A 16,171-nucleotide genomic window follows, 5' to 3' on the forward strand; every position below is an offset into this window, starting at 1 on the left:
AAAAATTTTTAAGTTTATTTATTTATTTAGAGAAAGAGAGACAGACAGAGAGAGAGAGAGAGAGAGAGAGAGAGAGAGAGAGAAAGCGTGAGCAAGCAAGCAGGGGCGGGGCAGAGAGAGGGAGAGAGAGAGAATCTCAAACAGGCTCCGCGCTCAAACTCACCGTTGAGATCATGACCTGAGCAGAAATCAAAAGTCTAACACTTAACATCCTGAGCCACCCAGGTGCCCCATCATTACATTTTCTCCCCTTTCTTCTCTTATGATATCCATTATCTTTCTTTATCAATGGTACTAATAGAAATTTGAAGTTTATATTATATATTGATAATATTTAAATATTAAGTCAAATAATTGATTCTTTTAATATCCAAATAAGCAGCACTGAAAATATTAATACAGTTATTTGAAAGGTAATTCTGAATAAACAATCCAATAATCTTACCGGAAACTGTTCATATTGCTCACGGTCTATGCTTCGCGTACAAAAGATATCTCCTGTGTCCTTATCTATGTAGAACAAATTGAAGGGCTCTTTGTCCACGCCTGGTCCACTTATGGAGTAAAAGATGGTGTAGTTCTGTGCAGCATCAGATTGGACCTATAACAATAAGTGACAATTTAGGAAAAGAACAAATATGCGATGATAAACATCTTCAACCTAATATGGGGTGATGTTTCCATTTTTAGCACTTCCTCTCTTTTCTATTCCCCTACTCTTTCTTTCCCTTACTTATTTTCTCATCATCTCCCATATTTTTCTAAATTCTTATTCATCTTCTGCAACGTGCAAAGCCACAAACTCAATCATCTATTGGATCCCAAATTCTTTTGAGTGATCTGCATATTTATGGGAAATCTTGGAGCTATACCTTTACAATTCCTATTCACTTAATTATTATTACTATATAAAGTATAGTAACAATTTCAGTGGGTTGAGTTATTTGGAATGGAAACCTTTCTGATTTAAAAAAAAAATAGAAATAATGCAACTTTCTTCCCACAATTAATTCATAATTTCAAACCTAACCTATTTTTACACTCCAGCTATCTGACAGTGATGCCACCTTTTTGGTAAACAAAAATACTGGTCTTTTCTGTGCGGATAACTTTATTTATTTATTTATTTATTTATTTATTTATTTATTTATTTAAAGACTTTATTTTTAAGTAATCTCTACACACAACGTGGGGCTTGAACTCACAACCCCAAGATCAAGAGTCACATATCCTACCCACTGAGCCAGCTAGGCACCCTGGATAAGTATTAATGAAAGGGACAGTTGAATTATGCAAAATCTGCTAGGCATGTCCTCTGTCCAAGAATGCTAAATTCTGGTAGACTATTCAGGAGAACCTGGATATAGACCCAAGAGCATCAACAACTCAGTACCTGAAACTTGTCTCTAAATGTTAAATATGATTTCTGGAGGAAAGTGACAAAACACACTGATTCTTTTCTAGTTCTGGTGAATAGATGATCCTTATTAGTACAAACAGCTTAAAGTCTTGATTCAATTCAAATGGAAAGTTTTAAAAATAAACAAGCAAAACGCCTCCACTCTACAAAGTCAAATGAGGTAAAATGTACCTGCTGAACATGTTGCGGAAATGGACCTAAGGAGTTCTCCATCAGTGAACAGGGAATAGGGGCCCATCGCCTCTTGCTGCGCTTGAGAACTGGGTCTTTTGTGTGTCTCTTCTTGGGAACCTGCGTGCGATGAGACATGAAGAAATACAATACTGCCTGTCATCAGGAACTGTGATTTTCACATGTACATTACATGAGGAAAATAAGTAAGAGTTGTACATAACAAGATCACAGGTAATACCCTCACCATTTCTGTTTTGTATTACTAAGATTCATACACACACTTAAGAACCAGTTTCACCTGATTTAATGAGTTAATCAACCAGAACTTTGTAAGGCATTGATGAAAGATGCCATCTTGAGGAGTATATACCCCCTAAAAATAGGTGATCTGTTAACAAAAGCTAAAAATTAGTTTTATTCCGTTAGGAGTGGTACAACCGACATTTTTTAAAATACTAACTATGGTGCAAAGCATTTGTATAACTATACAGAGACAGAGGTCAGCATTTGTTCAAGTATATTTTATTTTATGTAATGTGAAAACTCTCTAATAAGAAATAATGTTTTACAAGCCTTTTCCTAAATTTGTAATATATGTAATGCATATTAATATGTAAGCATAGTCTAAATTTGGTGAAGAATTCTTATAATCCAAAGGAATTTAACTAGAGGGGGTCTCCCATAAATCAAATCACTTATTAATAAATTATTTCATAAAACCGATTCATTGGGCAGAATTGGTTAAAGTGAGACCTATGTGAATTTCAGTAACCTCTCCCTTCCCACTCCTTGATCACTACCTCTCACTTCAGGAAAATGAGCCTAGAGCCAGAACATTCAAACCAATCTTGTGGACTGGCTATACTTCATTCTCTGAGGAAACGGACCCGGTGGAATTGTCTATTAAATTGGGAGTAAGCTTCAGAGAATCTCTTTAAAGAGACTGAAACCCATAGTCACTTGGGAGAAAGCCACTCAGGGTAGAGTGCCACACCTCCAACCTGAATCCATTTCCACTGAGTTTTAGACCCACCCCTGCCTGTTCTTCAGGTTGGTTGTGCTTTTAGCCACACCTCAAACCACTATCTGAAACCTATGATATTCTGAGTTTGCTCCGTGGCCCCAGAGCTGTTCATTCTTACACCATTTTGCAAATAGCTCTCCCACGCCTTAAAACTGTCTAGTCTTTACATAAGTTAATTAGAAGTAGAATAAACAAACAAGAGAGCATTCAGGAACAATGATTTTAACGTGGAAGGAAATCTATGAAATGAAGAGTTCTCATAAAGCAGAGTATTACACTTAAGTCTTGACCTATATACCTTCTTTCCTCTCACATCCAGTACAATTTCTATCTCTTTCTGTTCCTGTCTCTGGTCATCTGAAAGAGAAATGTAAAAGCTTTTCCTTGCAGAAGACAAAATGAGGTCATGTGTTGTGTAGATGGAGCCATCTTCTAGAATTCTGAAGTCGGGATCACTTGATAGGATTAGGCTGGCTGACTGGAAGCATTCTTTTGGATTCACTGCAGGGAAGAAATTCACAGTAATTTGTAAAATAAAACAGGAATAGAACAAGTTTTACAAGACTGGCAACTGTGAGTGCTTGAGAAGCAGCAAGAGGGAGGTTACCCTTGGAATTTATTGAGTACCTACTATTATAAAATTTAGGGGCCATGGAAATTAAATAATTAAATAAATGGAGTCATGGTTTCTGGTATTTTCATCATAAATTAATTTGTGAATAGATATAAAATATTTTCTTAGTGTCCCTGGATTTACTGTTTCCACTTGAACTCTTATTTATGGGTTTGTACATATATATATATGTGTGTGTATATGTATACATATACACATAGATATATAAATTTGTGTGTATATATATATATATAACAGATATATATATACACACAAATTTATCATTTTATATGTAGTATAACTGTGTGATATCAGTAAATTTGGAGATTGTTTGCAATAATCTTTGGTAGTTAAAACTATCTTGCAAAAAGTAAGAAAACTAGTCTATACTTAAGTAATACTTAGTATATATTGTGGTTGTTATCAAAATATTTCCTTTACAGATTCATATTTAACATATTTAGCATATTTGCTATATGTCTATAAAATATAGATTGTTTATCTTTCTAAGTGTTTTTAGAAGGTATAAGGCAGTGGATTAATTTAAAACTTCAAAGCACTGGGCAAACGATGTCTGTCTTGGAAAGGATACCACTTCTGTATTGAAGATGTAAACTTAAGGCCAATGAAAAACCTTGATGGAAGGAATGTGGGCCTTGGACTGGGACCAACCAACCTACGCTTCAGGGACGGCTCTGAGAGTAAGATTTGTTGCAATTTTGACTTTCACAAGCTATTCTGTGTCATAGATCACAGATCACAAATTCTTGGTGAATATTTGTTCATTATAACCAAACTTAAGCACAAATATGATGAGGGGGCATTTAAATTTTGACACATTTGTTTTATATCTAATCAATTAAAGAACAACTGGCTTTGGAATTTTGGCAGCAGATTAGCTGATACGGATTAAGATATGCTTCTGGTTTTGGTGCCTTTATTCATTTGAACTAAGCCAATTTAGAGCTTTGATGTTTGCTAACTCTCTGGCAAGAAAAGTATACAACTGACTTGGTACTTTAATTGTTTCTAACCACTACCAAAACAGAGTAGTCTATCTTTCATTTTATGTCGAATTTTAATGCCAAGTAGCTACTACATGACTTTATCCCGAAGTTTACTAGAGCACCCTGAAGCTCGATATAGCAGTGAAAACTATAATACTGTTTTAATACTGTTTCTCACCTTTGCCTACAAGTGTTTCAGCCTGAAGATGAGAAGGAACTTGAAGAGAAATTTTCCGACAAGCATCGCAAGATAATATTAAAACCTCAAAAAAGAAAAAAGAAAAAAAAAATCAGGAATTATATTTGATCACAAACTTTCACGTTACAGTTTTGTCTTATTGATAAAAATCGTGTCAATTTCAGAAACAAATTTATCTTCTAGTCCTTCAGCATTTTTCATATTCATTTTAAAAGGGAAGAGCAAAGGAAATGGCTTTAGGGGCACCATAGTCATTCAGTATCAATGAAAAATTAGAGTGAATAGTAGTTCTTAGAACCCAAATCATATTGTGTCATTCGTAAGAAATGGCTTACAAACCATTGATTTTATATAAAGGTTATCATCTGTAAGGCCAATTATAAATGTTACTGTGATTTCTTAGCGTGAAGAAAGCACTTAAGTTGAGAATTTAATGATCCAATATTTATACACAAATTATTTCCACAACCCCACACAATTTGAGATTATAGTTGATTAAGGCTAGAAACCATTGGAGGATTTTTTTTTTAACCTTGTAAAGAACACCACCCACAAATATTCACTCATCTCAGGTGGCTCCTGGGACTGGCTTGGCATAAACATCAAAGTTTAAATGATCTCAAACCAAAAAAACTAGTCTAAAAAGAAATATAATTCAAAATATAGAGAGTACCCTTCAACAGGGTAAAGATCTGTAATTAAATTCAAAACACAACTATTGTTTTAAACAGCTAGATAGTCAAAGGAAAAAAAACAGAGCACTTGGGGGAAAAACGTTATTAGTTTAAAAGTATCGTCAGGTTCAAAATATAGTTTGCTTCTTTCTCTTCACATTCTGTATTTATTTGCCTTCTCTCCTGTTTACCACTATGACTGCTTTTTGATTGTTTAAATACAAGATAGAGCAGGGCTAGATTTCCCAGCAACAGGTCAATTTTATTATGATTTTTTTCTGAGGACATATTTCTAGTTATGGGACCTATTATTTGGGAGAGAAAGAGGGCATTATCATCCATACTTGGATATACTGCATCAGCCTATTTAAATAGTTTGTAGTTTTACAAAAACACTGTTAGGCAAATAATACCAAACACTGGAATTTAAAAAGTTACATTTGTACTCAGTGTAATTAATTAATTAATTATATTATTATTATTTTTTAGCTTCCCTGTAATGTTTTTACAACTCCACACATTTTCCTTCCTGGAATGTAGCAGCAGGCTGATCATATAGTCATCTAATGATCTTTCTGTTTCCAGGCCTCTCTTCCAAGAGCTTGCAAGTTACTTAAGGGGAAAAAACACACCTGCCTTGTTCTCTGTTACAAACTCAGTGTCTAGCACATGGTAGGTATTTAAACATAAGACATTCTTATTTATTTGACTTTTTAATATACTCATCCCTAATGCCAAGGAATAAACTACATTTATATCTCAAGAACTTTCAGAACATAAAGAATTCTATTAGTAACGATCTCAATATATGATGTAGAAAGACTATTTTGTAATTGACAAAAAAAAAATATATATATATATATATATGTGCACACATCTGTATCTGTATATGTACGTATTTATATGTATACACGTCTAGCCTATATATACACACACATTATTCTCATAGGATATAGCCACATCCCTACTCCCACAACCGTCTTCTTTCCTACCTGCCCTACGATCCCCACTTGTTTGCTTCTGCCTCTGTAGGCAAAGCCAATGGAGGTCACCAGAAGTACTACTCCAGTCTTCAACTTAAATTAACAGCTTAATGATTTACAGGGAGCTGGGGTCAGACACCTTTTAATTATTATGGGGGTTAGGGATGGATGGGCAAGGGATGATCCAAAGGATACTGGACACAGAAGAGACCAGAAGCAAAAGAAAACTGGACGAGTCCCTCAAAAATCTTTCACCACATTTTACCTACTGCTAACTCAAGGTGGTCTCTGACATTGTTGTTATTGTCTCCCCCAGGCAGTTACAGAATGAGAATCTGACCATCAACCCTGCATCATATATTTATATGGAGAAAATGTTTATCCCCATACAGTAAAATCTTTAAATTCTGAAACTAAAATGGAGAGAGAGAGAAAGAAAGAAAATGCACAGCTCAGAAATGCCAGATGGAGATATGGGACAAGTCTCCTCTCCCTCATCCCCGCCAAAGAAAAATAGCACCTGAGTACACACTTATGAAGCTATGAAAACCCAAGTGGAAGCCAAGGTCATGGATTGTTTTCAATGGCTGTCACATTTTTCTTTATTGTTTTTCTCAAGTTAAACCCCTTGCTTGAACTGGGAGTTCTTCACTTCTCTTAGCTTCAGGTGGGTAAAATGAAAGTCCTGGATAATACACATCCCCACCCAGACTTCCTTCTCCTCCTCTTGCAGCTCAATGGAACTAAGCATGACAAACAACTACAGCGCATTTAATGACTGGTAGTGAGAGGAAACCTCAGAACCTTCTGGGACAAATGCCCAAGGAATAAATTCATTCCAGTGCTCCTTAGGAAAACACCACAGCAAGATTGAACTGGGATTCCCTTGAAAAACTTCAACATGCTGGCAGTGGGCATGCGAAGAATAAACAAAACACCTGCTATCCCGGGTCACATGTATCTCAGCTCTTGCTTGGGTTTTTCTCAGATCTGTTTTTGTTTTCTCAGTCTATCTTCTGGGCCTTCCACTGCCACCCCTGCTCCCTTTCAAGCCCAAACTAGAGGGAGGAAGCGCGTAGTAACATGCATGAATTCCTTGATCCTTTGGTTGTTACTCACCAGGAGACAGAAAAGGAGCTGCTTATGGAAGATGCTCCCTGGGGCAGCAGAGGCCACAGCCATCAGAAGTGGTCCCAATGGTCAGGGATGGTGGCTGGATAATAGGGCAGCTTGGGATGCACAGGGTGGCTTAAGCAGATTCCCAATGGCTGGCAATTGTGCAGGGTGTTTCTGCTGCCACCTTGATGCAGCCAAGCTTGGTTTGGAGGAGAGTCAGGAGGCCAGTGATAAGAGACAGGAGATGGAGCCGCGGGAGAATTGCTTTCCTCCTATTCCCAGGTCAGTCTTCCTCCTTCCAATTCAATTACTTCTGAATGTAAAGAGGTTTTCCTACAAGTGGGGAGGGTGGGGTACAAAACACCCCAAAGCCCGGTCACTAGCTCCTCCTCACAGCTTTCAAAATTTCTCCTGCCACTTGACACATAGGCAGAAGCAAGAAGGAACACCCTCCATCCTCAAACCTCCTCCTTTTCCCCCCAGGTTGATGCTCCCCGGTTATTACCCACTCCCACGTCCTCCCCTCCTTCTTCTTGGCCTTATTAACCTGTCTTGCCCCTAGGTACAAACACAAATGGTGCACAAACTCCATACATGGAAGTGATGCCTCCTCAGCTGCCGTTTTGGCAAATCAGGGAACATATGCATGTGTAATCACAGCCATCAGAACTTATCTCCCTATCTCAGCGTTTAGGTGTTGTCTGCCTCAGACAGCACCACAGTTCTGCAGGAGACCTGGCGCTCCGGTCACAGCAGCAACTTCTCTGTGTTTACCCCCGTCATCGTCTGACCACTGTGGTTTGGTCTTCGAGGTGTCACCAAGAATTTAGCAGAGTGTACACAGACCTCATAAAAGTTAGAGAATAAGGAAATAGCTGGCAGATAATTTTTTTATTGCATTCTTTTTTGGTTACTCATCACGAGGCAATCTATTTTCTTCCTTGACTATCACTATTTGAGAGCAACTACGATCTGGGACCAACTCTCTTTAAAATCACTCCATTCATCCGAATTACTTACACATTACATGCAAGGTATCCTAGCCCAAAAGTACTATATTCCACTGAGGTTAGTTTTTGTTTGTTTGTTTGTTTTTCTTTTTTCTTTTTAACTTTATTCGTTTTGAAAGAGAGAGGCAGAGAGAAAATCCCAGGCAGGCTCTGCGTCTTCAGTGCAGAACCCAACATGGGGCTCAAACTCGCGAACCGTCAGATTGTGACCTGAGCCAAAATCAAGAGTCAGATTGCTTAACCCACGGAACCACCAAGGCACCCCCATCGAGTATAGTCTTTTGAAAACTAATAACCCTTGCAAGGAGAACCACAGCATCATTTCTCCTATCACAAATCAGTGAGTTCAGTATTGACTGCACCCATCAGCAGTGACGGAAGTTAGGAAAGGAAGGTAAATATTTTCAAATGGTAATTGTTTAATATAGGGTATAGAGAAGGAACTAAAATTCATACTTCCTGAGCCACTGCTAAAAATCAGGATGTGGCAGGCATTTCAGTGAATCCTCTCAAACAGCCCAGTGAGGGCTCCTTTCAGTTGATAAAACCATAAAAAAGTATGTGATCATCCTTTGCCCACTGACCCAATGAAGAAGTCAACATTGGAACCCAAGCCTGACTGCCTCCAAAAGGCCACTTTTTCACTCTCTCCTGCTATTTCGATGATAAGTATATATACATATGTTGAAAAGGAACAGAAAGTGATGATCAGACAAGTAAGAGTTCAGCCTTGCTCAACAATAAGTCAGGTTGGAACTAGTAAAATGTATTCAGAAGCAGTTATAATCTATGCTTCTTAATGGCAGCCCATTATTCTGGAATACTGTGGGCACCTGGCCTCTTCTTTTTATTTTTTTTTTAATGTTTGTTTATTTTTGAGAGAGAAAGACACAGAGCATGAACAGGGGAGGGGCAGAGAGAGATGGAGGTACAGAATCTAAAGCAGGCCCCAGGCTCAGCTGTGAGCACAGAGCCTGACATGGGGCGCGAACGCAGGAACCATGAGATCATGACCTGAGCTGAAGTCAGATGCTTAACCGACTGAGCCCCCCAGGTGCTCCCCTGGCCTCTTTTTTTGACAGCCATCCTATAGTCACGGGAAATGCTTGTTTGCATTTATGTAATGCATTTATGTTATAAATTCTTATAAGTGAGATTACTCCCCTTGCTCCTGCTACTGACATTTCTACCTCATGTTCAACTGAAAAGTAAAGGCACAACCCAATACCCGTGATGATGAGAAAGAAAGTATGAAAGATTTTCTTTTCATTATTTCACAGTGGGAGCAATTCCTTCTTGCATATAAACGTGGGAATAATAATATAACCGCTTCTTTGAAATTGGAGGCTGGGAATATTTGGGAAAGAAAAGACCATGGAAGAAGAACTGAGAGATATCTTGTAGTATATATTGCCAAAGGTATAGCTACTGATACATATATTTTGTGTCTGCATTGGAATTTGGCTCTGAGAAAATAAAATCACTTTAATTGGATATGTTAATATTTGATACTTTGGGAGAAAAGAATAGAAATATAGAAATAGGAATAAAAAAGTATATGTGTAGATCCAAAGGTAATTCTTTCTGTGTATGTTTGGGCATGATTATCTAAGTGTATATTTAAATGCATGTATACTTAAACATATTTATAATATATATTTTTTAGAAAGAGCTCTATTTTATTTTCATTTTTATGTGTGTGTTTGTTGTATTTTGTTTTAATCTATGCCTAAATTACTAGCATAACTGAATGACTGATAGCATAGAACAGTGGTTAAAAGCTCAGATTTTGCAGATTAGGAGTTTAGACTCTGCAGCTAGAATGCCTGGGTTCAACCCCTGTCTTTACTACTTACTAGCAATATACCATTAGGCGAGTTACTTAACTCTTCTGCGCCTCAGACTCTTCATCTATAAAATGGGGATAATAATAGCTGCTAATCTATAGATTATTATGAGGATAAATGTGATTATACACAGAAAGCACTATGAACAGTGTTTGGCTCATAGCAAGCACTAATATTTTACACCATATAATTGCCTATGTATGCAATAAAAAGTTAAAGAGACTGCACTTCAAGTAAAACAAACACAAACTTATTGCAAATACAAGGTCTCTTATGTAAAAGCTATCTAAAGATATACAAACAGATGTATTCATGGAACAAATATTTAAGGGTCCAATATGGGGGTCTCACCTCTGCTAAAAGATAAGCACCATATACAGAAAAAAAAAAAGAAAAAGGAAGACAGGCATCTTATTAAAATTTTTAAAAGGCACAACTTTGTGGAGGAAAGCACAAATGTTTTCTTTCTAGTTCAAAATATAGGGTAAAAGGAGGCACCACAGCAAACATTAAATGTCTTAGAAACTTAGAAATTAAGAACAGACAATGAGGGACGCCTAGGTGGCTCACTAGGTTAAGGGTTGGACTCCTGGTTTCCGGTTCATGAGTTCTAGCCCCGCATTGGGCTCTTTTCTGACAGTGCAAAGCCTGCTTGGGATTATCTCTCTTTCCCTCTCCCCCTTCCCTGCTCGTGCTCTCTCTCTCAAAATAAATAAATAAACTTAAAAAAAAAAAGAATAGACAATGATTACATTCTAAATGCAGAGTCCTATAGAAGAAAAAAATTAAATATGTAAGCATTGCATAATCTGTTTTCTACCACAGATTTATGATCCTACAGAGAAAAGTTTAAATCTAAGGACTCACATGGCCCTTATAAGTCTTTAATTTTTAACTTATGGAAGGCATGTTGAGAAAATATGTCTTCTATTAAATTTTCAAGATTGTGTCTCATGGAAATACAGTGACAAATTTCATAAGAAGTGTTTATGCACAGCCAGCTTCTGGAAAGTGTTGTTTATGAATAAATTCAAAGCTTCAGAATAACCACTTATTGATAGAATTATTATCTCTGTCAGAGGACCCAATTTTCTTTTAAAAGACTCTGAACTGGTAGGAATCTGTATACACTGATGAGCCCATAACAAGGCACTTTGTGTTAAATATACATGACCAAAGATGACAGAAAAACAGGGGTAAATGAGGGTATGTGATCTTAAAATGGGAGGGTAGAAGTGTATGAACAAAGGAAAAAGAAGTCGTGGCTATAGAGAACACATTGGGTTCATGAGTTCAATGTACTGCAGTAGAAAGCCCCTTAAATTCCTTTGGATTCAGAAACTTTTATCTGGGTAAAAGGTTCTTGAAAATTAGAAGTAATTCATAAGTACTGATAACTATTGGCAATGATTTCTTCAGGCTGCTGGCATAGAATATGGATCAATTTTCATTAAAAATGACTACTTCTCATTATTCTCAAAACTGTTGGCAAACCTATGATAAGAAATGTCAGCATAAAGTCTCTGTTTAATTTAGAACTCTATTCAGCACTCACACGTAACCCAAACTGGCTTAAGAGAAACAAAACAAAACAAAATAGTTGTGGACAAGGGATTTGTTAGGTCATGTAATTGGAAAGTCCAGGGATAGCTTGGATTCAGGCATAGCTCAAACCAAATGATCAAAGGATCTCACCAAGCTATTGGTGTCCATCTCTTAGCTCTTTCTTTGTGTTGGTTTTATTGTCATTCAATTTCCTTAAAGTGGAGCCAAAGATGGCCACCAGAAGCTCTAAGATTATTTTCTATCAGTTTAGTAATTCATAGTTAAAAAAGCGTGTCTTGCTTCCAATAGTTTGAGCAAAACACAGTTCCACTGGTTAAATCCATGAGTTGAACGTCAAGGGTCAAGCCAGACCACGTAGGCAAAAAGTGGTGGAAACGCCCTTGCCCAAAACAACTGTGGGCTATTGACAGAACAAGAAATATTGTAGATAAGCAGGCAAATCAGAAAATTTCCACCAAACTGACCTTTTCTTTATTGTCATTTCAATAATACCTATTATGCATCAAATCATTTATTAACAGCTTCTGTACTCTCAGCACTACCCATGATGCTTATGATAGAAAGCTGAAGAAAACATGACCTCTGCCCTCATGGAGCTTAAAATCTATTACACATTTTGAAAATTAAAGTACTTCATATGATGTAGTTAGGGTTAAAATCTTGGTGAAATGAACATAATGAATATTTTAGACTTTTATTCACTTCCTGAAATCTCCTCCAATTTTTTTTTTTTTTTGTTGGTCTTCAAAGTCAAATGTTTGAAAATGTGTTGTGGGTTTTTCCTTTTTTTTAATAATACACGGAACCTTACTGTCAATTATTTACCTTAAATATTAAAAATAATGTTATTAAATGTTGATTTTTATGGATAAGAATATGTATAATCACTACCTAAACTTTGTTAAGATAGACAATTAGGGAGGAGACCTTCACCTATGATCTAAATGTAATCTTTCTTTGCATATCTTCCAATATAGTTTCTGTGTATAGAATTTTAAACATTGTTACATTGTGCTTTAACTTTGTAGAATACATTTTCCCTTTAATAATTTTATAAAACAAACATTTGTCCCATATTGTGACAAGTCCTATATAGATATGTCAATGACTGTATTAAATCCCTTCAAATAATCACATTACAATTGCTTTAACCACTCTCTAAGATTGAGAATTTAAGGTGCTCCAAATGTTTTTTCTTATTACAAAAACCATCCTGAAAGCTAAAGCCTTTTCTGGATTTAGGATCATTTCTTGAGATAGAGTCCTACACATAGACATTCTAGGTCAAAAGATAACGAGATTTAATGGCTCTTGGTATATAAAGCCAACCTACATCCCCAAAGCAGAGCACTGATGCACATTCTCACTGACGTGAACACAAACAATAAACATCCTAGCCAGGATTGAATATTGACATTTTGTTAAAAATCCTATTTTGACAAATATGACGTTATCATTTTAATCTGAATCATTTGTCTGATCATGATGTCGAGCTCTTTTCAGAACTGCTAAGCCATTGCATTTTTTTCATGATATATATGCTCTTTTAATATATTAGCACATATTTGGAACTATAAGGATACTGGCGCATTTGAAGTAAACCAAACAAGTTAATAATTAAAACTCTTTTCAATGGAGCTGCTTCTTTGAGATAAGAAGATTGTTATATTTTTAGTTTTTAGCCCTTTTTATATTTGTAACTGAATCTGATGACAGTACAAAATAGTTTTGCCTTGTTAATCCTTTGAAATGCTAATATTCCCTGAGAAACTATTGGTATTTTCTGAAACAACATCCATAAAAGTCACCTAGAGTTTTATAAATTGATTTGTTGGCTAGATTGCAATGTAAATGTTGTCAATTCTATAGAAAATGTGACATATAGTCAAAGGAATAATTTTTTTTAAACTTTTTTTGATGTTTATTTATTTTTTAAGAGAGAGGGAGAGACAGAGTGCAAGTGGGGGAAGGGCAGAGAGGGAGATACAGAATTCGAAGCAGGCTCCAGGCTCTACACTGTCAGCACAGAGCCCCATATGGGGCTCCAACCCACAAACCGTGAGATCATGATCTGAACCAGAGTCGGATGCTTAGTGGACTGAGCCACCCACGCTCCCCAAGGAACCATTTCTAATGTATGTGTTATTGAACTGAAAATAAAAGCCATTCACCAGGGTTCCTGCAGCTTGTTTTGGATATAACAAAAATAAATGTCTCTTGATCAGATCCTGTATAGTATTTCATGAAGCACCTCTAAGAATTTGTCGTTATCTAAGGTTAATTGACCGGACTGTCATCTCAGTGGTCCTCTGTTGCTTCATGGGTCTAAGGTGAAGATGAGGAATTAGACTGCTGGTCTTTACAAGGGTGGTTATGAACCGCTGCTATTTCTTACACACTGGAGGATAATTCTAAAGATGGGAATGGAAAGCAGAAACTGCTCTGCGTGATCAAACAAAACGATGTTCCCCTGCGTGGATAGAGAAACATTTTGTAAACCATGCTGTCTTTTGGTAAAAGTTGCCCTATATGAATTGGAACTAAAATGTTTCTGACACTTTCTGCCCATACTTCAAAGATGTGCATGGGCGCACTGCGTGCCTCCTAAAACAGGTCAGAGGTCTCAGGCGCAGTGAAAACCTCAGAGTTACTTCAGCTTACCTTAGACTGTTAGGCTAACTGTTGCTTTTTTACTACTATTCTGAAAAGAAAGCACGAGTATGGTATGCTTTGCTTAAGCCCTGGCAGTGTTTGTTATTTTACACCAAATGATTTGACTTCTAGAGCGTGTGTTGCTATACCACTCTATCCCGTGGACTATTCTGGTCAAGGGAGGAGGATGGATATTGATCTTACTGGAGAGGAAGGTATATAGATTCACACCATGAACACCTGAAGACACAATAAGGGGCCAGCCCAGGAAGTGGAATCAGGGAATAATTTCTGGTGACTTTCTATTTTCTGGGCTTGAGAGGAATATTTAGGTTTTGCATTGTTCTAATTTCTCTGATGTTGTAAAATGTTATATATTCTTATATATGTATAATTTAAATACCTAAATATAAGTTTATATAGTATATTATACATTATATATTATAGAGAGAGAGTGAGAAAGAGAAAGAGAACCTAAGTCTAGGAAGATAATCATAGGGTGAACCAAGTCACAGAGGAGAAGCAGGCTGCAACTTACATTGGCTCATGGAAAGCCTGGAAAATGCCCTATTTACCTATCGTACTGAAAACAGATACTAGAAAATGAACACACCTTGACGGAATAGTTGAGTCATGCTACTTAAAAAATGGAATGTAGAACATTCTACAATTCTAGTCTTTCTTAAATGAAATAATTGTATACATCTCGTGTATCAGAACAATGTATCAGGGTTTTTAAATTCTGTGACACAAAATTAAAGACAGGAGTAATGGTAAAAAAAAAAATTTAATAGACAACACCCAAGTTTATAAGTTTAAAAATAACATGCTTGACAAAAACATTACAAAATAATAAGAGTTGAAAAGACCAGGGGTAAGAAAAAGAGACAAGACATGAAAAAGACAAAAAGAGGGCAGGATGATCGATGCAACTAGCTGTACTCAGTGCCCATTATGTACCATGCACTAGATCAGGATTTGCCCAAAGAAAAGTGAAAAGTGACAGGGCTACAATAAGCTCACTGTCTAGTGGGGCACAAAGGGGTCATAACTAACCAACTCAGAGCAGAAGGGGCAGGGAGATCTTTCCAGAAACATGACATTTGAAATGAGTCTTGAAAGAGGTGTAGGAATGTATCAGTAAAAATGGAACGAGGAAAAGGTATTCCGTGTCAACAGGGCAATAAACAATGGCACAAAAAGAGAGAGAACTCAAAGATTTTCAACGTGATCAAAGCACTCTGCATGGCTAAAACAAAAGGAAGCACAATAAAAACATGTTTATTTCACAGGTGATAAAGAAAAAACACTGTAAGTCAACGTGGAATAATTCCTCTGAGCTGCACACCTTATAAGTGTCCAGACCAACCTGGGAAAGTTTGATTGAATGTAACCTTGCTTTTACCAAAAAGAACAGGAAGCCTTGTTAAATTCATTTTCTAGGTCCCTGATACTAAAGACCATGAAAAACAGAGCTCTTAAGGTTATTAGTTGTTTAGGTTTTACTTTTTTTTCCTTCACATTTTATAATTTAGAGTATTTTCTTAAAAGTATTAAAATATTGTATTAGAGTTGATGAAACCCTTTCATATACATTATCTCACTTAGTCCTCCATTTCCAGATGAGAAAACTAAGAGAAAAAGGATGTGCCCAAGGTTGCACCATTGACCTTGGATATAATCAAATCAAGATCTTTTGCCCATTAAGTCCACAGATCTGGCTTACTGATTTGAGTAGTAAATTAGTGAAAAACAGAAAATTCAAGGCTGTAAGACAAGTTTTTTTCACAATCATAATTTCTAGAATTGGATGTTAGGTGCTCTATGATCTCAGCATACAATTCAGATGTCTAAATTCTGCAAACCTCGGGGCGCCTGGGTGGCTC

General features: G+C 36.6%; 1 protein-coding gene across 5 annotated transcripts in view; it reads right to left on the reverse strand.

Annotated features, from left to right (window-relative positions):
- Nucleotides 1-16,171, reverse strand: part of DSC1 (desmocollin 1) — a 351,913-nt gene that overhangs the window by 22,910 nt on the left and 312,832 nt on the right. For 3 of the 5 annotated variants that reach the window (XM_019465475.2, XM_053902525.1, XM_019465477.2), the window contains 4 exons: nucleotides 4,417-4,501; nucleotides 2,917-3,119; nucleotides 1,592-1,711; nucleotides 446-601 (listed from right to left, as the gene is read on the reverse strand). In XM_019465475.2, the coding sequence (XP_019321020.1) occupies nucleotides 446-601; nucleotides 1,592-1,711; nucleotides 2,917-3,119; nucleotides 4,417-4,501 (564 nt within the window). Of the gene's footprint in view, nucleotides 1-445; nucleotides 602-1,591; nucleotides 1,712-2,916; nucleotides 3,120-4,416; nucleotides 4,502-7,213; nucleotides 7,641-16,171 lie in introns of those variants that run through there. The other 2 variants (XM_019465476.2, XM_019465478.2) reach the window with 1 other exon arrangement.

This window comes from Panthera pardus, unplaced genomic scaffold, assembly GCF_024362965.1.
Source record: "Panthera pardus isolate Hobbes unplaced genomic scaffold, ASM2436296v1 HiC_scaffold_15, whole genome shotgun sequence".
Taxonomy (NCBI): domain Eukaryota; kingdom Metazoa; phylum Chordata; class Mammalia; order Carnivora; family Felidae; genus Panthera; species Panthera pardus.